The sequence below is a fragment of the Nomascus leucogenys genome, chromosome 5 (genome assembly GCF_006542625.1).
Source record: "Nomascus leucogenys isolate Asia chromosome 5, Asia_NLE_v1, whole genome shotgun sequence".
NCBI lineage: Eukaryota > Metazoa > Chordata > Mammalia > Primates > Hylobatidae > Nomascus > Nomascus leucogenys.
This window is the reverse complement of record NC_044385.1, coordinates 55,589,858-55,614,197: the sequence shown is the minus strand read 5'-3', so window position 1 is coordinate 55,614,197 and position 24,340 is coordinate 55,589,858. Positions and strand designations below refer to the sequence as shown.

The 24,340-nt window shown below is 42.1% G+C and overlaps 2 protein-coding genes across 3 annotated transcripts in view; both read right to left on the bottom strand.

The window, feature by feature from the left end:
* Positions 1-11,645: 11,645 nt before the first annotated feature.
* Positions 11,646-13,108, bottom strand: TMEM81 (transmembrane protein 81). The gene has a single exon (XM_003273163.4). It carries the CDS (start codon positions 12,836-12,838, stop codon positions 12,071-12,073), a length of 768 nt encoding a protein of 255 aa, XP_003273211.1. The 5' UTR covers positions 12,839-13,108; the 3' UTR covers positions 11,646-12,070.
* Positions 13,109-14,649: 1,541 nt separating this feature from the next.
* Positions 14,650-24,340, bottom strand: part of RBBP5 (RB binding protein 5, histone lysine methyltransferase complex subunit) — a 36,601-nt gene continuing 26,910 nt past the window's right edge. Inside the window, exons 13-14 of one of the 2 annotated variants that reach the window (XM_003273164.4) lie at positions 23,249-23,440; positions 14,650-17,294 (exon numbers count right to left, since the gene is read on the bottom strand). In XM_003273164.4, coding sequence (XP_003273212.1) covers positions 17,266-17,294; positions 23,249-23,440 — 221 coding nt within the window. In that variant the 3' untranslated portion in view covers positions 14,650-17,265. The remainder of the gene's footprint in view (positions 17,295-23,248; positions 23,441-24,340) is intronic. The other variant, XM_003273165.4, reaches the window with a different exon arrangement.

Genomic DNA, 24,340 nt, shown 5'->3' with positions numbered 1-24,340 from the left:
ACGAGCTGTGGGTGTTTTTATCATCAGGCTAAAGCATACTTCCTTGTCCTGTTCTTCACTCCAGAGGCTTTTATCCAAGAATTTCTTTACCCCTCACACAGCGAAATGTAAGGAAGTTACAACATACAATCTATATTGCTTCATCCAGTCCCAGGAGGAGGGAAAAATCAGGCCAAGATCGGCCGGGCACGGTGGCTCAAGCCTGTAATCCCAGCACTTTGGGAGGCCGAGGCGGGCGGATCACGAGGGCAGGAGATCGAAACCAACCTGGCTAACACGGTGAAACCCCGTCTCTACTAAAAATACAAAAAATTAGCCGGGCGTGTTGGCGGGTGCCTGTAGTCCCAGCTACTTGGGAGGCTGAGGCAGGAGAATGGCGTAAACCTGGGAGGTGGAGCTTGCAGTGAGCCAAGATCGTGCCACTGCACTCCAGCCTGGGGAACAGAGAAAGACTCCGTCTCAAAAAAAAGAAAAAAAAAAAAAAATAGGCCAAGATCTTAAGGCAGGTCCAAGCAGAGCACACGCAGACATTTGGCTAGAATCAGTTGGCTTTACCTAATACAGTGGCAGTAACAATGCTTATGTGATGGTACTGCTTCAAGGTGGCCTGATTTTTAAGACATCTCTGAGATGTTGACTCAATGGTCCCAAAGGAAAGTCTCCCTGCAGAGATATTAATGATACCCAACTGGTGAGAACGAGGCTGCTGCCTCTACTCTTGGCTCACAGCAGCCACAAGAGTTTGAATTACTAGTCACTTTCCAGCCACACTTTCTCACACATTCGATAACCATTTATCAAACTTTTTTTTTTTTTTTTTTTGAGACGGAGTTTCACTCTTGTCGCCCAGGCTGGAGTGCAATGGCATAATCTCAGCTCGCTGCAACCTCTACCTCCTGGGTTCAAGCGATTCTCCTGCTTCAGCCTCCTGAGTAGCTGGGATTATAGGCACATGCCACCACGCCTGGCTAATTTTTCTGTTTTTTAGTAGAGACAGGGTTTCACCATGTTGGCCAAGCTGGTCTCGAACTCCTGACCTCAGGTGATCCACCCACTTCGGCCTCCCAAAGTGCTGGGATTACAGGCATGAGCCACCGTGCCCAGCCTATCAAACTTTTATTACAGATGAAGATGTGTGTGGAGATACACTTGCACGGCTCTGTGTTTTGAGTCTTTCAGTGCAAAGCAGGTAGGGCTCCATGCTGACTATGCCCCCAGCTTTTTTCAGGGAAGAGGGAGATGGTGAATGGAGGCCTCAATACTCATTAGCTGTGTGCCTGGAAGCCCAGGTTGACAACAAGCCTCCGGAAGGGGCCTGTACAGACACCAGTATATCACAAAAGGGTCATCTCTTCCACTTTGCCCCCAAAGGGGATGTGGGAACACCAGCCACTCTAAAACCCAAATATTAGTCCAGTCAGCATCCCCTTGACCCTGCAAAGGTAGATTACCTGCACAGAATTCAACAGGTTTTGCTTTACTAACATAACTGAGCATCTTTTGTTCTCTTCTCTGCTCAATCCCTTTACATCCTTGGAGTCAAAACTCAAGAGCCCAATGCACAGAGGGTTATAATGCCAGAGCTGTGCAATAGTCCATCCCATGCTTGACTACTGGCTGCAACAGAAGACTGGAAAAGTTACTCAGTCTCTCCATCTGGAAAATGGGACATAGTACCCATCAGTCTTCCTCCCTTCTCAGCAATGTCATGTTGAGTTCATTAGATATAAAGTAGGATATTTTATGGTCTTCTAGTGTCAAGACTGCTTGCTTAAAGTACAGCAAGCTATCTCCTGAATGTCTCAGCAAGTTGTCCCGTACTGAATGCTTCATCAATAATATTCCTGAACTCATGTCCAGTACTTCAGTTTACCTCACAGGATCTCACTGGATCCTCACAATCACTCATTTCAAAGATGATGTCACGTAGCTTGCCCCATTACACCATCAATAGCAGAACAAGGACCAGAACCCAGGTCTTCTGAAATCTATCCCCTCTGAAGTAGACAGAATGGGGGTGAGGGTGTGTGTAAAATGTAAAGATCTTTTTTAAAATAAGAGCAATAGTAAAATGACTCCCTATGCCTGGGCCTCAGTCAGTGGTTCTTAACCTTAGCCATATATCGGAACCACCTAACAACTTTAAACGACAAAGATGCTCTGAACTCATGACATACATCTAGGACGCTGAGACAGCCTAGGAGCAATGACTCCCCAATAGCAATAAGCACACCCAAAATGCAAACCTTGGTTTCTCAATGCTACTCCCCACACTAAGAGGAAACAGGGTTCCTTGGGGAAAGACCACATTCAGATTTGGGGCAAGGAGAGTCCAAATGTGAATCTGAGATACCGTGTTGTACTAGAAGCAAGAAAATGCTCAATGTCAAATAAAACCACAGCAAAACGGCAAAAGAGCTTGCCTGGGGGGACTCCTACTGGCCAAAATTAGGGACAATTTGAACGTCAAGAAAATGATCATCTGTACACCAAACCCCCATGACATTCAATTTACCTGTGCAATAATCCTGCATGTTCCCCTAAACCTAAAAAGTTAAAAAAAGATAAAATGATACTGGATTATAGATAGTTCACTGAATAAGAAGAATCTATTAAGACCTCAAAAATAAAAAGAGGGTAAAAAGGGTAAGCTCTTCTTTACAGAGAAATGCAGGCTAATATAGGTAAAATGAACATAAAGAATTGCCAGTTTGCAGTCCCCAACATGTAATGTTGAACAAGGCAAAAACAATGAATGCCAAAATATGTGAAGAGTTTTTGGAGAGCCATATAATCATAAAGTATTACCCCACAGACTACGAATTACAAAGGGGAAAATACACACACACACACACACACACACACACACACACACACACACAAAACACACATCTGTGGTGAGATCTGGCCATCCACCACCTTAACCAAATGATCAAGCTTATTATCAATAGTGGGTCAACCTTGGCTGGGCGCGGTGGCTCACGCTTGTAATCCCAACACTTTGAGAGGCCGAGGTGGATGGATCACCTGAGGTCAGGAGTTCGAGACCAGCCTGGCCAACATGGTGAAACCCTATCTATAGGCGTGATGGCACATGCCTACAGTCCCAGCTACTCAGGAGGCTGAGGCATCACAATCACTTGAACCCGGGAGGCAGAGGTTACAGTGAGCCGAGATTGTACCACTGCACTCTAGTCTGGGTGATACAGTAAGACTCCGTCTCCAAAAACAAAAACAAAAACAAAAACATGAGCCTTGTAATGTGGTGCAGTTAAGTACATATCTACATAGGGCTCTTGTCAAAAATGTTTAAGATTCATTCCTCATGAATCTAATCATGAGGAAATGGCACATACAAATTATGGAACCTTATCTAAGACAATTGGAGTAAATTATTCAACAAAACCAAAGTCATGAAAGACAAAAGAATGCAGGAGATCTGTTGTAAAATAAGACACTTAAGAGAAATATAGGAAAGGGAGCCAAGGTGGCCGAATAGGAACAGCTCCAGTCTACAGCTCCCAGTGTGAGCGGAGCGGCACAGAAGACAGGTGATTTCTGCATTTCCGTTTGAGGTACCGGGTTCATCTCACTAGGGAGCGCCAAACAGTGGGTGCAGGACAGTCGGTGCAAAGCACTGTGCGCGAGCCGAAGCAGGGCGAGGCATTGCCTCACTCGGGAAGGGCAAGGGGTTAGGGAGTTCCCTTTCCTAGTCAAAGAAAGGGGTAACAGACGGCACCTGGAAAATCGGGTCAGTCCCACCCTAATACCGCGCTTTTCCAATGGGCTTGGAAAACGGCACACCAGATTGTGTCCCGCACCTGGCTCGGAGGGTCCTATGCCCAGAGAATCTCGCTGACTGCTAGCACAGCAGTCTGAGATCAAACTGCAAGGCGGCAGCGAGGCTCGGGGAGGGGCGCCCGCCATTGCCCAGGCTTGCTTAGGTAAACAAAGCAGCCAGGAAGCTCGAACTGGGTGGAGCCCACCACAGCTCAAGGAGGCCTGCCTGCCTCTGTAGGTTCCACCTCTGGGGGCAGGGCACAGACAAACAAAAATTCAGCAGGAACCTCTGCAGACTTAAATGTCCCTGTCTCACAGCTTTGAAGAGAGTAGTGGTTCTCCCAGCACACAGCTGGAGATCTGAGAACGGACAGACTGCCTCCTAAAGTGGGTCCCTGACCCCACGCAGCCTAACTGGGAGGCACCCCCCAGTAGGGACAGACTGACACCTCACTCGGCCAGGTACTCCTCTGAGACAAAACTTCCAGAGGAACTATCAGACAGCTGAATTTGTGGTCTCACGAAAATCCACTGTTCTGCAGCCACTGCTGGTGACACTCAGCCAAACAGGGTCTGGAGTGGACCTCTAGCAAACTCCAACAGACCTGCAGCTGAGGGTCCTGTCTGGTAGAAGGAAAACTAACAAACAGAAAGGACATCCACACCAAAAACCCATCTGTACATCACCATCATCAAAGACCAAAAGTAGATAAAACCACAAAGATGGGGAAAAAACAGAGCAGAAAAACTGGAAACTCTAAAAAGCAGAGCACCTCTCCTCCTCCAAAGGAACGCAGTTCCTCACCAGCAACGGAACAAAGCTGGATGGAGAATGACTTTGACGAGTTGAGAGAAGAAGGCTTCAGACGATCAAACTACTCCGAGCTATGGGAGGAAATTCAAAACAATAGCAAAGAAGTTAAAAACTTTGAAAAAAAATTAGATGAATGGATAACTAGAATAACCAATGGAGAGAAGGGCTTAAAGGAGCTGATGGAGCTGAAAGCCAAGTTTCGAGAACTACGCGAAGATTGCAGAAGCCTCAGAAGTCAATGCGATCAACTGGAAGAAAGGGTATCAGTGATGGAAGATGAAATGAATGAAATGAAGCGAGAAGGGAAGTTTAGAGAAAAAAGAATAAAAAGAAACAAACAAAGCCTCCAGGAAATTTGGGACTATGTGAAAAGACAAAATCTACGTCTGATTGGTGTACCTGAAAATGACGGGGAGAATGGAACCAAGTTGGAAAACACTCTGCAAGATATTATCCAGGAGAACTTCCCCAATCTAGCAAGGCAGGCCAACATTCAGATTCAGGAAATACAGAGAACGCCACAAAGATACTCCTCGAGAAGAGCAACTCCAAGACACATAATTGTCAGATTCACCAAAGTTGAAATGAAGGAAAAAATGTTAAGGGTGGCCAGAGAGAAAGGTCGGGTTACCCAAAAAGGGAAGCCCATCAGACTAACAGCTGATCTCTCAGCAGAAACTCTACAAGCCAGAAGAGAGTGGGGGCTGATATTCAACATTCTTAAAGAAAAGAATTTTCAACCCAGAATTTCATATCCAGCCAAACAAAGCTTCATAAGTGAAGGAGAAATAAAATACTTTACAGACAAGCAAATGCTGAGTGATTTTGTCACCACCAGGCCTGCCCTAAAAGAGCTCCTGAAGGAAGCACTAAACATGGAAAGGAACAACCGGTACCAGCCACTGCAAAAACGTGCCAAATTGTAAAGACCATCAAGGCTAGGAAGAAACTGCATCAACTAACGAGCAAAATAACCAACTAACATCATAATGACAGGATCAAATTCACACATAACAATATAAACTTTAAATGTAAATAGGCTAAATGCTCCAATTAAAAGACACAGACTGGCAAACTGGATAAGGAGTCAAGACCCATCAGTGTGCTGTATTCAGGAAACCCATCTCACGTGCAGAGACATACATAGACTCAAAATAAACGGATGGAGGAAGATCTATCAAGCAAATGGAAAACAAAAAAAGGCAGGGGTTGCAATCCTAGTCTCTGATAAAATAGACTTTAAACCAACAAAGATCAAAAGAGACAAAGAAGGCCATTACATAATGGTAAAGGGATCAATTCAACAAGAAGAGCTAACTATCCTAAATATATATGCACCCAACACAGGAGCACCCAGATTCGTAAAGCAAGTCCTGAGTGACCTACAAAGGGACTTAAACTCCCACACAATAATAATGGGAGATTTTAACACCCCACTGTCAACATTAGACACATCAACGAGACAGAAAGTTAACAAGGATATCCAGGAATTGAACTCAGCTCTGCACAAAGTGGACCTAATAGACATCTACAGAACTCTCCACCCCAAAGCAACAGAATATACATTTTTTTCAGCACCACACCACACCTATTCCAAAATTGACCACATAGTTGGAAGTAAAGCTCTCCTCAGCAAATGTAAAAGAACAGAAATTATAACAAACTGTCTCTCAGACCACAGTGCAATCAAACTAGAACTCAGGATTAAGAAACTCACTCAAAACCACTCAACTACATGGAAACTGAACAACCTGCTCCTGAATGACTACTGGGTACATAATGAAATGAAGGCAGAAATAAAGATGTTCTTTGAAACCAACGAGAACAAAGACACAACATACCAGAATCTCTGGGACACATTCAAAGCAGTGTGTAGAGGGAAATTTATAGCACTAAATGCCCACAAGATAAAGCAGGAAAGATCCAAAATTGACACCCTAACATCACAATTAAAAGAACTAGAAAAGCAAGAGCAAACACATTCAAAAGCTAGCAGAAGGCTAGAAATAACTAAAATCCAAGCAGAACTGAAGGAAACAGAGACACAAAAAACCCTTCAAAACATTAATGAATCCAGGAGCTGGTTTTCTGAAAAGATCAACAAAATTGATAGACCGCTAGCAAGACTAATAAAGAAGAAAAGACAGAAGAATCAAATAGATGCAATAAAAAATGAAAAAGGGGTTATCACCACCGATCCCACAGAAATACAATCTACCATCAGAGAATACTACAAACACCTCTACGCAAATAAACTAGAAAATCTAGAAGAAATGGATAAATTCCTCGACAAATACACCCTCCCAAGACTAAACCAGGAAGTTGTTGAATCTCTGAATAGACCAATAACAGGCTCTGAAATTGTGGCAATAATCAATAGCTTACCAACCAAAAAGAGTCCAGGACCTGATGGATTCACAGCCAAATTCTACCAGAGGTACAAGGAGGAACTGGTACCATTCCTTCTGAAACTATTCCAATTGATAGAAAAAGAGGGAATCCTCCCTAACACATTTTATGAGGCCAGCATCGTCCTGATACCAAAGCCTGGCAGAGACATAACCAAAAAAGAGAATTTCAGACCAATATCCTTGATGAACATTGATGCAAAAATCCTCAATAAAATACTGGCAAACCGAATCCAGCAGCACATCAAAAAGCTTATACACCATGATCAAGTGGGCTTCATCCCTGGGATGCAAGGCTGGTTCAACATATGCACATCAATAAATGTAATCCAGCATATAAACAGAACCAAAGACAAAAACCACATGATTATCTCAATAGATGCAGAAAAGGCCTTTGACAAAATTCAACAACGCTGCATGCTAAAAACTCTCAATAAATTAGTATTGATGGGACGTATCTCAAAATAATAAGAGCTATCTATGACAAACCCACAGCCAATATCACACTGAATGGGCAAAAACTGGAAGCATTCCCTTTGAAAACTGGCACAAGACAGGGATGCCCTCTCTCACCACTCCTATTCAACATAGTGCTGGAAGTTCTGGCCAGGGCAATCAGGCAGGAGAAGGAAATAAAGGGTATTCAATTAGGAAAAGAGGAAGTCAAATTGTCCCTGTTTGCAGATGACATGATTGTGTATCTAGAAAACCCCGTCGTCTCAGCCCAAAATCTCCTTAAGCTGATTAGCAACTTCAGCAAAGTCTCAGAATACAAAATCAATGTACAAAAATCACAAGCATTCTTGTACACCAATCACAGACAAAGAGAGAGCCAAATCATGAGTGAACTCCCATTCACAATTACTTCAAAGAGAATAAAATACCTAGGAATCCAACTTACAAGGGATGTGAAGGACCTCTTCAAGGAGAACTACAAACCACTGCTCAATGAAATAAACGAGGATACAAACAAATGGAAGAACATTCCATGCTCATGGGTTGGAAGAATCAATATCGTGAAAATGGCCATACTGCCCAAGGTAATTTATAGATTCAATGCCATCCCCATCAAGCTACCAATGACTTTCTTCACAGAATTGGAAAAAACTACTTTAAAGTTCATACGGAACCAAAAAAGAGCCCGCATCGCCAAGTCAATCCTAAGCCAAAAGAACAAAGCTGGAGGCATCACGCTACCTGACTTCAAACTATACTACAAGGCTACAGTAACCAAAACAGCATGGTACTGGTACCACAACAGAGACATAGATCAATGGAACAGAACAGAGCCCTCAGAAATAATGCCGCATATCTACAACTATCTGATCTTTGACAAACCTGACAAAAACAAGAAATGGGGAAAGGATTCCCTATTTAATAAATGGTGCTGGGAAAACTGGCTAGCCATATGTAGAAAGCTGAAATTGGATCCCTTCCTTACACCTTATACAAAAATTAATTCAAGATGGATTAAAGACTTAAATGTTAGACCTAAAACCATAAAAACCCTAGAAGAAATCCTAGGCAATACCATTCAGGACATAGGCGTGGGCAAGGACTTCATGTCTAAAACACCAAAAGCAATGGCAACAAAAGCCAAAATCGACAAATGGGATCTAATTAAACTAAAGAGCTTCTGCACAGCAAAAGAAACTACCATCAGAGTGAACAGGCAACTACAGAATGGTAGAAATTTTTTGCAACCTACTCATCTGACAAAGGGCTAATATCCAGAATCTACAATGAACTCAAACAAATTTACAAGAAAAAAACAACCCCATCAAAAAGTGGGCGAAGGACATGAATAGACACTTCTCAAAAGAAGACATTTATGCAGCCAAAAAACACATGAAAAAATGCTCATCATCACTGGCCATCAGAGAAATGCAAATCAAAACCACAATGAGATACCATCTCACACCAGTTAGAATAGCCATCATTAAAAAGTCAGGAAACAACAGGTGCTGGAGAGGATGTGGAGAAATAGGAACACTTTTACACTGTTGGTGGGACTGTAAACTAGTTCAACCATTGTGGAAGTCAGTGTGGCGATTCCTCAGGGATCTAGAACTAGAAATACCATTTGACCCCAGCCATCCCATTACTGGGTATATACCCAAAGGACTATAAATCATGCTGCCATAAAGACACACGCACACGTATGTTTATTGCGGCACTATTCACAATAGCAAAGAGTTGGAACCAACCCAAATGTCCAACAACGATAGACTGTGTTAAAAAAATGTGGCACATATATACCATGGAATGCTATGCAGCTAAAAAATGATGAGTTCATGTCCTTTGTAGGGACATGGATGAAACTGGAAAACATCATTCTCAGTAAACTATCGCAAGGACAAAAAACCAAACACCGCATGTTCTCACTCATAGGTGGGAATTGAACAATGAGAACTGATGGACACAGGAAGGGGAACATCACACTCCAGGGACTGTTGTGGGTTTGGGGGGAGGTGGGAGGGACAGCATTAGGAGATATACCTAATGCTAAATGACAAGTTAATGGGTGCAGCAAACCAACATGGCACATGGATACATATGTAACAAACCTGCACATTGTGCACATGTACCCTAAAACCTAAAGTATAATAATTAAAAAAAGGATATATATAAAAAAAAGAGAAATATAACACATGAACCTTTATTTGATCCTGGATCAAAAATGAAATTAAAAAGCTGTTAAGATTTTGGATATTGAGAAGTGAATACAGGCTGAGTATCCCTTATCCAAAATGTTTGGGACCAGACATGTTCCAGATTTCAGACTTTTTCAGATTTTGGCATCTTTGCATTATACTTACAGGTTGAGCATCCCAAATCCAAGAAATCCAAAATCTAAGCTCTTCCAATAAGCATTTCCTTTGAGCACCATGTTGGTACTCAAAAAGTTTCAAGTTTTGGAGCATTACAGATTTCAGGTTTTCATACTTGGGATGCTCAACTTGTATAAACTATATATAAGATTAAGAAATTGTTAAATTTTGGCCAGGTCCAGTGGCTCACACCTGTAATCCCAGCACTTTGGGAGGCCGAGGCAGGTGGATCATCTGAGGTCAGGAGTTCGACCAGGCTGGCCAATATGGTGAAACCCCATCTCTACTAAAAATACAAAAAAAATTAGCCAGGCATGGTGGCAGGCACCTGTAATCCCAGCTACTCAGGAGGCTGGGGCAGGAGAATCACTTGAACCTAGGAGGCAGAGGTTGCAGTGAGCTGAGATCACACCATTGCACTCCAGCCTGGGCTACAAGAGCAAAACTCCGTCTCAAAATTAAAAAAAAGAAAGAAAGAAATTGTTAATTTTTTGTTGTTGTTGTTTTTGAGACAGAGTCTTGCACTGTCGCCCAGGCTGGAGTGCAGTGGCGCAATCTCAGCTCACTGCGAGCTCTGCCTCCTGGGTTCACGCTATTCTCCTGCCTCAGCCTCCGGAGTAGCTGGGACTACAGGCGCCCACTACCACGCCCAGCTAATTTTTTGTACTTGTAGTAGAGATGGGGTTTCACTGTGTTATGCCAGGATGGTCTCGATCTCCTGACCTCGTGATCTGCCCGCCTCGGCCTCCCAAAGTGCTGGGATTACAGGTGTGAGCCACCGCGCCTGGCCAGAAATTGTTAATTTTCTTAGTGTGATAAAGATATTGTGGTTACAGAGAACATCCTTATTAGGAGATGCATACATGGTTTAAGAGTTAAGAGTTGCAACGTCTGTGACTAGCTTTCAAATGGTTTAACAAAATCAATCTCTATTGAGAAAGATAATTGTGACAAAATGTTAATTCCTGGTGAATTTTGGTAAAGGGTCTATGGATGGTCACCAAACATTTCTTTCAGCTTTTCTATGGGTTTGAAATTTTTACAAGTTAAAAGAAATAATAGAGATCCTTTGACCATAATTTAAACTGAATTAGCATTGTCAGGATTAGAGCTCAAGAACCTTTATTTTTCACAAGGTCATCCAGATGATTCTGACACACATCTAGAGAATCACTGGTCTTTGGTTTCTGCTACCTCCTGTAGTCAGAGGAAAGTGACAGGAAGAAATGTTGTAATTCTCTCAGTAGAATTAGCTCAGCTGGTGGCCAAGAGCCTTTCCCTGATGGTTCCACAAGCCAATTATCTCAGACACGGTCCGAATGGCCTCAGAGTCTTAAGACTGGATTTCCTATGGAGGAATCAAAGTACTAATCCTCCTTTGCGAGCCTTGGCTGCTATAAGGAACCAATACTTGACCTTCCCAGGAATACAAGCTTCAGGGCACTGAAAGAGCTAAAAGGACTGGAGTGGAGGCGAGCCAAGGTGCTGTCTGAATGATAAGAGGAAACCTACCAGGTGAAGGATCTAGTGTTTTGCCAAGAAATTCAATTTAATACCAAACAGGGGATTTACCTGGGCAGAACAGGTAATTTGTTAAGATTTAGTGACTGTTACACACCTGAGTTGGATGTCATTACTAACAACCCCTGCCATAGGCTTCAGCACTGCACCCTCCGCCCCCAAAAGCAGACAATTGGTTTAATGTCTATTCTAAGAAACCTGAGGAAAATGAAGCCAGACTGATTATGGGACAATTTAAACAAATACAAGAAACTAAAGAGCAGAAAAGAAAAAGTTAGGTCTCCATACAGCTACTGTGAATTACTTTTATCGAAAAAAAGTGTTCATTAGAAAGGCTGAATACATCCCTCTACATGAATACACAGCTCAGAAGAGGGGAAATGGAGGTGGGGAGGCATCCAAGTTATAAAGGGTAGAAAATGAATGCAAGCTTCTTAGAACCCTTCCCAGGAACAAAGGCCAATGCTTACAGTTTCCTGGGTACCCAATGGGCAGGGAATATCAGGAAGAGATCCATGGGACATAAGGAAGTTAGATTACTGCCCATAGCTCCCAGGAGGTTGTCCCCTCCATTTCTCCCACTCATTCTTTTGGCTGTGGGAGCCTTCCCTCTAAGCTGATCCACTACCAGCAGCTGGAACACTCCCCTAAAAAGCTAGCTTGGCTTCCTGGGCAGCCAGTCCTTCAGGAGCAAAACTGTTAAGTTCTCAAGGCTGTCACTGCTGCAGGCCCCCCCTCAGCACACAGAGGACAATCCTCACCAACACGCCACCAACCACTCCACTGGCAATTCCTATTCCCAAGGCTGACGCCACCTTCTTTTTCCACTTTGGGTGGTGAGGCTTGGAGTAGCTGTCCAGATTAACTTCCAATCCCTCATCTATTAACTTCTGATCCTCAGTAAGTGACTGATGGAAATTCAGGTTCACCAAGTTAGGAGGAAGGACCCTCAGCCCAAAATAGAGCCTCTTGACAAGTCTCAAGTTTTTTAACAGCTGCACATCACATCGGTATGTCCCAGAGTCATACTCCTGAGCATATTTAAACTTCACAAAGTGGGAATTGGCTCGGAAGGGTTTGAAGACCTCATCGTCAGTGGAGATGATACCTCGAGCAAGTCTCCAGGTGAACCGGAAAGCTTCCTGTCCAATCTCCAGGATGTCTGAACTCAGACAGCTAAGCTCAAATTCCTTGCCAATGAGAATGGTGAAATGGAGCATCCCACAGATCCAGTTGGTCAGACATTCTAAGCGCTGAGTCTGACATTTCCTTCTCACTCCATCAGGGCCCACCTCACAGACGGTCTCCTCCTTATAGCCAAGGCCACAGGTGACAGTACAGGTTGTGGCATTGATGATAACCTTCCCCACAGCTTCTTGCAGCTTCTCAGGGATGGCCAGTGTTTTAGGTGTAGTCACCACCAAAGGCAGGTAGAAGGCCAACCCCAGGCTCCCAAGGACAAAACTAGTGGCCAAAACCTTCATGTCTCGGTAGGCATTTTGCCACCCTCAGCCAGCACCCACAAGTTATGCCAGCTGAATCCTCTACAAATCATAACTTGATTCCTTTGACATGAGATATCCTTCAAAGTCAAAAGATATGATGCATGTGTTGTCAATAAAACAACACAACTTAATAAATAAAAGTCCAGTCCTTATAAACAGGTGAGGCCACAAGGCAGGAAAAAAATCACAATGGTGTTGCTTTACTATTTATCGTTGTTAATAAAACCACCACCTTACCAGTCTTCATGCTTTTTTTTTTTTTTTTTTTTTTGAGGCAGGGCCTCTGTCAACCCAGGCTGGAGTGCAGTGACATGATCCCAGCTCACTGCAGCCTCAACCTCCTAGGCTCAAGTGATCCTGCCACCTCAGCCTCCTAGGTAGCTGGGACTACAGGTGCAGGCTATCACACCTGGCTAATTTTTCTATTTTTTGTAGATACGGGGTTTCACCATGTTGTCGAGGCTTGTCTCCAACTCCTGGGCTCAAGCAATTCACCCACCTCAGCCCCCCAAAGTGCTGGGATTACAGGCGTGAGCCACTGCGCTGGTCGTTTTCGTGTTCTCTTAATGACTTTAAATCCACCTCTTGGGAAGACAAAGAAGAAAAGACTTCAGAAACTGAAGTAAATTTCCAAATTACCTCAAATGCATAGTGAAGTTACGCTCTTCCTCACCTTTCCCCTTCCCCTCTATAAACTAGTATCTAAATTAAGGGTTTCAAAAGCCCCAGTTAAATGTCACCAAATAAAACAAATACTAAAGTCTAAAAAAAGGAAGATTAACTTGAATTATTTTAATATTCCTAAACCTCCTATAAAAAGGATTAAGAACTCTGGACTAGGAGGCAAGTAACTTACCCTTCCTGAATTTCTGTTTCCTCCTTTGTAACTTAAGACCTCCTTGCCTATCTGAGGAAGGTCACTTAGAGCATCAAATGATATACTGTACGTGAGAACACTTTGTAAAGTGTGAAACACTGTTCAATGTGTAAGGAATTTTAAATAGAAATGGAAATTCATAAAGACAAGGGCCAAGATGACCTTTTCAAATCGGAATGTTTAAGGTTATGTTAAAGGCAGCTCCTCTCCCCCTTTTAGGCACTCTTCCTTCCCAAGGACACTGAAGATATATTTTGAGTGAGAAGATGCATGATACTCCCTGACTCTTGGCCTACTCCCTTTACCCTACAGAATAGAGCTCATTATTCACTTAGGTCAAGGTTGCTATGAAACAGCTATGATGTCAAAGATGGAGTTCTCAATCACATAAAAGATTAGTAAGTAGACCCCAAATTTGACATTAAAATCAAAGACATAGACTTTGTGAAACATCTTATCTTTAGGAGACAATGAGCATTTAATAAATTTTAAAGCTACTTCATTCAAAAAAAAAAAAAGGCTGATAAGAATTTAACCGTACTTACTTAGACCTGAAGAAAGATCCTTGGAAGGCAGGAACTTCCTAGCATGCATTTTTGTAACCTCCAGAATGCCTAGCCCTACGGCCTCTTCAGAGTAATTACAAAACTATACCGAGTTAAATAATTGGAAGACAGATCATTCCTAGATGATCTTTTTGATCAACAACTTTTCCACTTGCATCATTTATTTACAATCTCATCTAGGGGCAGAAATCTAGACTACCTGTCCAGTCCCTACCCCTTCCAGATCTATCTTTCCACACCGAAAGATCTAGTATCAACACAGGAAATCACATTTTCCTTTGTACTAAAGCAAAGTGGCCAGAGAGTTCCAGAAGTGAGCAGTGTTTACAAATAAACATCTACACCTGTTCTTTAATAAACATCCGATTTTATTTACAAAGCATTAAAGCTTCAGCAAGAAGTACCCAAGGCTAAGTCTCATCTTGTACAAAACTACAGGTTTTTTTTTTTTTTTTTGAGATGGAGTCTTGCTCTGTCACCCAGGCTGGAGTGTAGTGGCACAATCTCAGCTCAATGCAACCTCTGCCTCCTGGATTCAAGCAATTCTCCTGCCTCAGCCTCCCGAGTAGCTGGGATTACAGGCGCCCGCCACCACGCCCAGCTAATTTTTGTATTTTTAGTAGAGACGGGGTTTCACCATGTTGACCAGGCTGGTCTCGAACACCTGACCTCAGATGATCCACCCGCCTCAGCCTCCCCAAGTGCTGGGATTACAGGTGTGAGCCACCGCGCCCAGCCCAGAATATTTTTAAAAACAAAATTTTGGGGGTGGCAGGGCAGGAATGACAAAAAGGAAGAAGAGAATATACATATATTGTACAAATCAAATAATTCAAATTGAAATGGATAGAAGGTTTTTTAAAAGTTGAAAAAAAAATTCCAAAAACATAAATAATTATTAGGAGCTACTGCCAGAGACAATCTGACAGGGCTGAAGATGATTTTCTCAGTAGCCAGTTTAGGAGGTGGACATAGCACAAACATCCAAGTGCACAGGCAGAGGAAACCAAGCTACCTCACACATGGAAGGATGGCAGAAACCCTCTAAGTCCCATAGTTTGCACACTGCTGCAGTGTACAGCACAGAGGACTGGAATGGATATAATGTCTGCAAAACAAAAACATGTCTAGTGAGCCATCTACTAATCTCAACCACTGGTCTAACTCATGACAGTCTCAAAATGAGTACTTAAGAAAAAAGTAGCGGCATCTAAAAATATAGACGTTTTGCAACTGACTCAGGGAGAGCTCTTTCTTCCTACTGAATATACCGGTTCTAAATGGTGGAGTGAGACAAAGAGGCTCTTGCTGACGTGCTCTACTTTGATTTCTATCCTAAAATCTAACAGGTAATCAATGTATTTGGCTACCTATAGGAGCATCCACCAACTGATATCTTTTTTTTTTTTTTTTTTTTTTTTTGAGATAGAGTCTCATTCTGTCACCTAGGCTGGAGGGCAGTGGTGCAATCTCCACTCACTGCAACCTCTACCTCCCAAGTTCAAGTGATTCTGACTCAGCCTCTGGTACAGCTGGGATTACAGGCATGCGCCACCACGCCCAGCTAATTTTTGTCTTTTAATAGATAGAGGCTTTCACCATGTTGGCCAGGCTGGTCTTGAACTCCTGGCCTTGGCCTCCCAAAGTGCTGGGATTACAGGCGTGACCCACCGCGCCTGGCTCACCAACTGATATATTTCACAGTAAGCACAGTATTTAAATTCTCCTTTTAAAATACTGAAAAAAAAAGATGATCCAGGTTAAGCACTTCCAGTCAGCTAAAAACACCACTCAGAGAAGCTACTGAGCCCTTTTCACACCTGGTTTCCTAATGGGATTTTCAGGGAATTTCAAACACCAAATGTACACATCTAACCAATCTGCTATTTTTATATAAAGAACAACAAATGTCAAAAAAAAAAGCTAAGCAACCTTTCACAGAAAGGAAGTGACTGAAAACACAGTAAGAAAAAGGAGCACAGGTACAGGCAGGGAAAAATGCAATGACTGATGAGGATAGATTTCCACAGGCAGTAATACAAAAAATTCACCTTGATCTTTGATTTGAACTATGTGGTTGCTGCTTTGATTCTGGATGGTTTTACTTTACTCCTTGCATAGATTCCCCTACCCCAGTAAAAAAGTAGCTTGTTGAGAGACACCTGGGTTTGTTTCCATCTCTGGAAGCCAGCACAGGTAAAGCAATATAAACTATTGATGATTCTTTGCTGGAGAAGGATAAAACTAGCTATCTTCAAAAACCATGATTAATAACAAGGAACCAATATTGGAGGGAAACATGCAATGAGAGGAAAACAAGGGAAAACCCTGAATTGTTACAGCCCAGCTTCTTGAGCAAAACGTGGTATGGGAGGAAGAGAGGGCCTTCATTGTTCCCTTTCTAAAAATTTGAAATCTTTCAAGCACTTTCTTTTCTGCCCATCCTTTGCACACAATATGGAAATACAGGAGGTATCTGGGGAGAGGAGAAGTTTAAAATGAGAGTATACAACAAAAGCTTTCCTAGGATACCAGTAGCAAAATTTCAGATAAGAAGTCACTCAAAGACATGCATTGAGGACAGAAGGCAAATGGGAGATAGGAAATGACATGTCAAAATGATGCTGAGTACAATAAAGTTAGATGAGCAAAACATAGGTATCTTTTCTCCAGCAACATAACTAAGCATCAAAGTTTAAATGAGTCAAAATCCCTATCTGATGTCTTCACAAATCTTCATTCCTGAGAGTCTATTTGGACTTATGCTTGAAAGGGAAGGGAAGGTCGTATACTCTTCTTCCATAATTCACTTCTTCATTTAAACATAAAATTCACCCTCCCACCTCCTGGGTGGGAGGCACAGGCCTTTGTTTTAAATTAAAGTCAATTTTCAAATGACTGACCACAGTGTCCAGAGGCCACATGATGGCAAAGTGGGAAAGAATGAAGAACTTCGAAGGTCTTCATAATAGTTCTGAGATTGCTCCTCCTGCTAAAGAGATTAGACACAAAAAGATTTCTTTTAGCTTCAATTTAGACCAGTTACTTGTAAGAACAGAAATACTGAATGCTGGGTGATGCATTACAAGCACACGTGGACCAAGAAATTCCTCTTTTTAAGAAAAGTCATAACCAACTCCAACTCCCAATTACTCTTTATTGAACAAAAAACAATCCAAATCCAAAACCCCCACCCCAATACTTTCCTCGGTACTGTCACAAAGGGTGGGGGGAAAAGCAAAATGATCAGAGTTCTATTTTTTCTAAGCTGCTATCCATGCTCTAAGGTGCTAACAAATAATGTTTAACATTCCAAAAAGTGCAATGAGGAGAGGAGAAGAAATTTTAGGGTACCACACCTTTCAACCCTTCATATATTTAAAGATCGATTAGTCACTAAATGATTAACAAGTGAGCAAGAAACCCTTTTCCCAGCACCACAGTTCCTTAAGTGACATACCTATCACCTTAGAATCCCAAATATGGTGAAATGTTCGTGAGAGCTACTGTCCACATTGCTACACACCAACAATGATCGATAAATAATACCCTGAATAGTAAAATGAAATGAACACTTCCCTGATTATTCCATAGAAGCTGCTCAACCTCTGAGAGACATCCTTAAATGAGCTCTGTGAAATATTAACTCGGAAGTGTAAAAAGAGAAGAAGGTGAAGAAAATCCTCCCAGGTATCATTTGGAATGGCAGAGAGCATGCCACTTGAAGGTAAAATGGTTAAAAAATAATTGCCCAAATTATGAAAGAAAAGTACCCATTTATATAACTTTGATTTTTGAAGTTCCTGCACAAATGAAAACTGGCAATAAAAATATATTCACATGTGCCTGAGAACAGACTGAAGTTACAATGAGATACAAACTTTCTACTGAATGTCATGCTGTTAAAAATCAAATTTAAACTTTTCATAGTTCAGTCAGATTAAAAGCTTACTTAGCAATGGTTTTTCAGATCTCTCTCAACATAAATCACAATGAATTCTTTGCATTGATTTTTTATTTATTTATTTTTATTTTTTTAGACAGAGTTTCACTCTGTTGCCCAGGCTGGATTGCAATGGCGTGATCTCGGCTCACTGCAACCTCCGCCTCCTGGGTTCAAACGATTCTCCTGCTTCAACCTCCTAAGTAGCTGGGATTATAGGCGCCCACCACCATGCCTGGCTAATTGTTTTGTATTTTTAGTAGAGACAGGGTTTCACCATGTTGGCCAGGCTGGTCTTGAACTCCTGTCCTCAAGTGATCCGCCCGCCTTGGACTCCCAAAGTGCTGGGATTACAAGCGTGAGCCACTGTGCCCAGCCGCACTGATTTTTAAAAAACCTCCTGAGATAGAAAAATCCACTCCACAAGACTCAATATCATGCCTTACCACTTTAAGGCAATTTCCACCAACTATTCCCACAGGTACCCTGACCAATTTGGTTGTAATCGTTTAAACATGAATACAACATTGCCATTTTAAACCTAAATCATAATAGGAGAAAGTGGCTTGATCACTAATCAACAGCATTAGTAATGGGCACTCAAGATGACTAATGAGCTACCTTATACTGGTTAGCTGAGGGCAGCTCATGTTTCTATACCGTCCTTGTTTTTCTGAATAGACAAAATAAATAAATAAAAGTCAAACAAAACAAAAGCTTGTTGAGGCATCAGGCAACAAATCAAAACCAGAGCAAGCAGTACTATGAGCAAGATAAGATACACAGAAATAGCAATACAGAGGACTCCAGCCAATTTAAAGACCTGACGCTGCCCCCAAGGAAACATATTATTTAGCTGCAACATAAAGGAAATCTCCAGGAATGTAATAGGTAGGAAAATTCAGCTCAAAATGACCAGCTATTATTGGTACTTTCCAGTAGCAGCCCAATCTAGGTTGGCCTAAGAGAACACTGGATCATGATTTCAAACCCTACTTTAGTTAGTTAATAACATCCCACAGAGTGAGAAAGACTACGCTGATTCTAGCAGGAATTCATAAATTAGTCTTCACAAGGAAAGGAAGGAAAAGAAGGAAAGGAGGGAGGGAGGGGAGAGAAAAACAAAGAGAGAAAAAAAAAAGAAAACAAAACTATCAAGCATTAAAAAAAAAAAAATCATAGATTCAGTAAGTGACTTGGAGGTGGTTCAGAGCCCTAGGGTGATGGGCTAGCACCAGGGCAGTGGTGTAGTGCAGCCCAAGACAAGGAAATCTGCATGGTGCCTGTCCACTCCCAGAAATGTCGCTTCTGCTCACTTTGGCCCTTGCCATCTCCAGCAGACCCAGGTGTGCACCAACCCCTTCATGTCTACCATCCCATGAGGCCTTTAGAACATGTATGTAACCGACCACACCTTTGTCCCACTTTACTACTGATGTTTTTACTGCCAAGGAGCCCTAGCTCTTGGGCAATCCTTGAGCAATCACAGACAACTAGGAAACTGGTGATTCTGCTCACATCTCAAGTTTCTGGTCTCAGGACTGTCCTCTGGAGAGTATTTAAAGTAACTAAGAAGCATTTGATAGATAGTGCAGAGTATGTTAGCCTGGTCCTTCCAAAAAGTCCCAAGCTCAGGGTTACCCTCACCAAGCTTCACTTTGGGTCCTCACTCACACAGAAAAATGTCCACATCAACGTGGGCCCTCTAGTGCTAGCCAACACTGACAAGCTGTTTGACAGGAAAGAATTTTCTATAGCCCCAGATTCCAGATGGCCAGATTATCTCTATAGTGGTCTGTCTGCCAATTTTCCCTTGAAATGCATATTTTCCTGTTGCAATAGACAACAGACTATGGTAGCTTTGTTAGGGCTAATCAGTTTATGGAACAGTTTCTGCAATAACTGGTCAACTACAGATATTAACAAACAGTTGTCATTCATCTAACTTGGGTAGTAACACAGCCTACAACTATAATCCTGCCTTCGAATGATTTGGCTCAAATGCAGAAATTGTCCATGGGGCAGGGGGCCAAAACCTTGAATCTACATATACAACCCTCAGACCGGAGTGATTTTTGAAGATGGTTTGGCCTCAGAAGTTTTGCATCAGGTTTCCTTTCTTAATACCTGGTGGAAAATCTACAATGACTATATACTGGCTTTTATTGAAAATCTCCAAGGTGTGGAAGAATATGAGATCCAAATGCCAGAGTTTCCCTGAGTGGTCTTGATGGGCCATATGCAAATCAGCAGCAGGTACTAGTCTGACTTAGCTTGCTCAGAGCCCTCCAAGACGACCAGGTTACTGGATAAAGCCCTACCCTCACCCAAACAATCCCATATAAAAACATGATAGGTTGCCCTAAAACAGACTTTTGATGGAATTATCTGTGATATCCAATTTCATCACTCTCCCCAAAATTTTCAGCCTTCACAAAGATCCAAACCACTCTGCAGCTGGTCAATAAAGCCAGATGTAATCCTTCTGTGGAAGTCTTGGAACTATACCTCAACGCCCCTTTGAGGTTTTTGGGGGTTTTTTTTAATTATTTTTTTCTTTTGTAGAGACAGGGTCTCAATATGTTGCCCAGGCTTCTCTCGAATTTCTGGGCTCAAGCAATCTGACTGCCTCAGCCTCCCAAAGTGCTGGGATTACAGGCATGAGCCATTGCACCTGGCTGGTTTTATTTTTGTCTGAGACACGGTCTCACTCTGTTGCCCAGGCTCATAGCTCACTGCAATATCAAACTCCTGGGCTCAAGCGATCCTCCTGCCTCAGCTTCCTATGTTACCAGGTGGGCCACAGGTGTGCACCACCACGCCTGGCTAATTTTTTGATTATTTTGTTTCCCAGGCTGGTCTCAAACTCCTGGGCTCAAGCAATCCTCCTGTCTTGGCCTCTCAAAGTGCTGGGATTATATGCACCCAGCTCAAGGTTTTTTCTTGTTTGTTTGGTTGGCTTTTACAGAGATGGGGTCTCACCATGTTGCCCAGGCTGGTCTTGAACTCCTGGGCTCAAGAAATCCTCCTGCCTCAACCTCCCAAAGTGCTAGAATTACAGGCATGAGCCTTATTTACCATAATTTCCTTTTGAAAAGCACATGATTAGGGATAGACAGGTTTTAAGAAGCTAGGAGATTATGTCCTAAAGTGTTTTAATTGATTATGTTTGGCCACATTTTAAATCACCCTTAAAATATTTTAGCTCTCCAGGCCAGGGAAATCTATTTAAACTTTAAATTGCGTTTCTTCTGTAGTGGCATCAGTGTGTGCAAGAAGTGGGTTTGGAAGGATTGTTTTTATTTACATCTAGTCAATCTGCAATCTTTGTTGGTCATGCCCACGACTGCTCCAGGCTACTTTACAATATATACAAACATGCCGGGAGTGATAGCTCACACCTGTAATCCCAGTACTCTGGGAAGACGAGGCGGGTAGATCACTTGATGTCAGGAGTTCAAGATCAGCCTGACCAACATAGTGAAACCCCGTCTCTACTAAAAAAATACAAAATTGGCCGAGCATGGTGGCGCACGCCTGTAATCCCAGCTACTCGGGAAGCTAGGCAAGAGAATCACTTGAACCAGGAGGCAGAGGTTTGCAGTGAGCTGAGATTGCACCACTGCAATTCAGCCTGGGGACAAGAGTGAAACTCCATCTCAAAAAAAAACAAAAACAAAAACAAAATATATATATATACACACGCACACACACTGCATTATATGTATATATACACAAACACAGCCTTAGGTGGGTTGAATGTGGACGTGGTAACCGTCAGTGCACCACCATAAATGTTGTTGGGAAAAAAATATTGGTACTCAGTGGTATGGAGTTGGGCTATCAAAAACTAAAGTCTAAATCTAGTAAACTCGAGGTGGAATACTCAAAATGATGAGTAACTGTCTATTTCAGCTTCTCTGTAAGAGAATTCATGTTTACAGACAATGATTAAATGATGTAAGTTATAAATTAAACAAAGAATTCTGTTTTGCACTCTAGTCCACACATTTAGATTAAAATTTTAAAGTCGGGGGGAGCCTGAATACAACCACTGATACGTTATCAATCCTACCTTTGAGTCTACCAAACTAGCCACAGAAAAATTGAGAATACTGTATTAACTAAAGCAAAAAAAACAATTTCCAAAGCCCAATGTTTACACAGAAATGGATTCTAATTTGATTAACATTTTCTAAACAAGAGACCAATTAGCCTAGGCTCACAAGTATTTGGTAAGAAACAGAAATTGTTTTCTGTCCCCCAATAAAAATCCCTCAGTAATATAAAAGTGAGAAAACTCAAACATTATGCATCAAAAGGCTTAGGTGTTAAGAAACTACACAGATACTGTAGTTTCTGTCTTTTTGATCATCTCCTCCTGTTTTCAGATATTGGAAAAAAATCAAAAACCAAAACAAACCCCATCTTCTTCCTTAACACGACGGTACTACTAACAATTTCATTATTGCTTCTGGACTACTAAGAGAGAGAAAGCACTACCTGTGGGATTTGAACAATTTGAAGAGGGAGAGAAAAGATGCTACAGTGAACCAGTCAAGGACTATATAAAACAAGCTTGTACTTCTGGCTACTTGTCTGGCTCTTTGAGACAAAACAAACAAAAAACCTAAGAGCAAATACGGATGAAGAAATGAATTAAACCAGAGGTTCTTACCCTTCTTTGGGTCATGAATTCCTACAGGAATCTGATGAAAGCTATGGACATCTTCCCCAGAAAAATATTCACATAATATTTTGCATATAATACCAGGGGAATGTAGATTTATTGAAAACTATTTACAGACCCAAGGTTAAGAGCCACTGAATTAAGCCAAATCTGGTTTAGCCTGCCCTTAGCAGCAGCTTAAAATTCAGAAATTATCTGCTGCTGGGAAAAAGGAGAGAAGGGAGGGGGAAAAATGTTGCAGTTAAATGAAGTCAAGGGCTATACAAAGCAAGGCCACGAAGCAAGCCAGACAATGCTCCCAATGTGTCCTTACCTGTCAAGGGCTGGCTGAGTTCCGCCTGCACTTTACCCTTCGCTGATCCTTCCAGAGGTAAACCTCTGTCCCCTTTGTAGAGTTTCGGTTTAAATGGAGAATCTTTCTCTTTACCTTTTGATCCTTTAGGCCGGCCTGCTTGCTTCTTCTTGGATTTGCCATCCCCCTTCACACCCAGTAGTGGATGGACTTCTGTAGGACAGATAGGCATGGAAAGGAATCCAAATGACACCAGTCTCATTATCCCAACTACAACTTTGTTGAGCAAAGAATGTTGCTTTGTGTCCCGGATCAATTAATAATTATAAAGAGAAAAGACTGTCTTATTTCTATAACTATAAAACAGTGGTCATTAAATGAGAGATAGTTGCTTGGCCAAAAGGCACACATGGCTTATATCAAGCTTGTCCAATCTGTGGCCCACAGGCTACAGGCGGCCCAGGACAGCTTTGAATGTGGCCCAACATAAATTCATAAATTTTCTTAAAACATTATGAGTTTTTTTGCAATTTTTAAAAATCTCATCAGATATCATTACTGTTAGTGTATTTTATATGTGGCCCAAGACAATTATTCTTCCAATGTGGCCCAGGGAAGTCAAAGATTGGACACCCCTGGCTTGTATGTTCATGCCAAGCCACGGTAACTCTAAATTGAACAAGTACCTGAAAGATGCAGTAATTCTATCAAACCAAGCCAGAAGAAGGAACACACACAGATGCACACACACATACACAGAGAGGCATGTGAGAGCAGGAAGAGAATGGGCTTTGGAATAGAGAGACTAGAATGAGAATCCTGACCCCACCACTTCCTGTGAGACTTTAGGCAAGTTTACAGAACCTCTTACACATAACCTCAGCCTAAATTTTCTCCTTTAAAAAGCAGGTAAAACAACTTGCAGGGTTGATGTAAAAGTCAGCAATGGTACATATACCAGTGTCTGAAACAGAGTAGACACAGAAATCAATAGCATCAGGAAAATATGTAGTTGCAAAATGTGATCGGCCGTTAGCTAAAAGAGAAGAGGAAAGGCCGGGCGCAGTGGTTCACGCCTGTAATCCCAGCACTTAGGGAGGCTCAGGCAGGCGG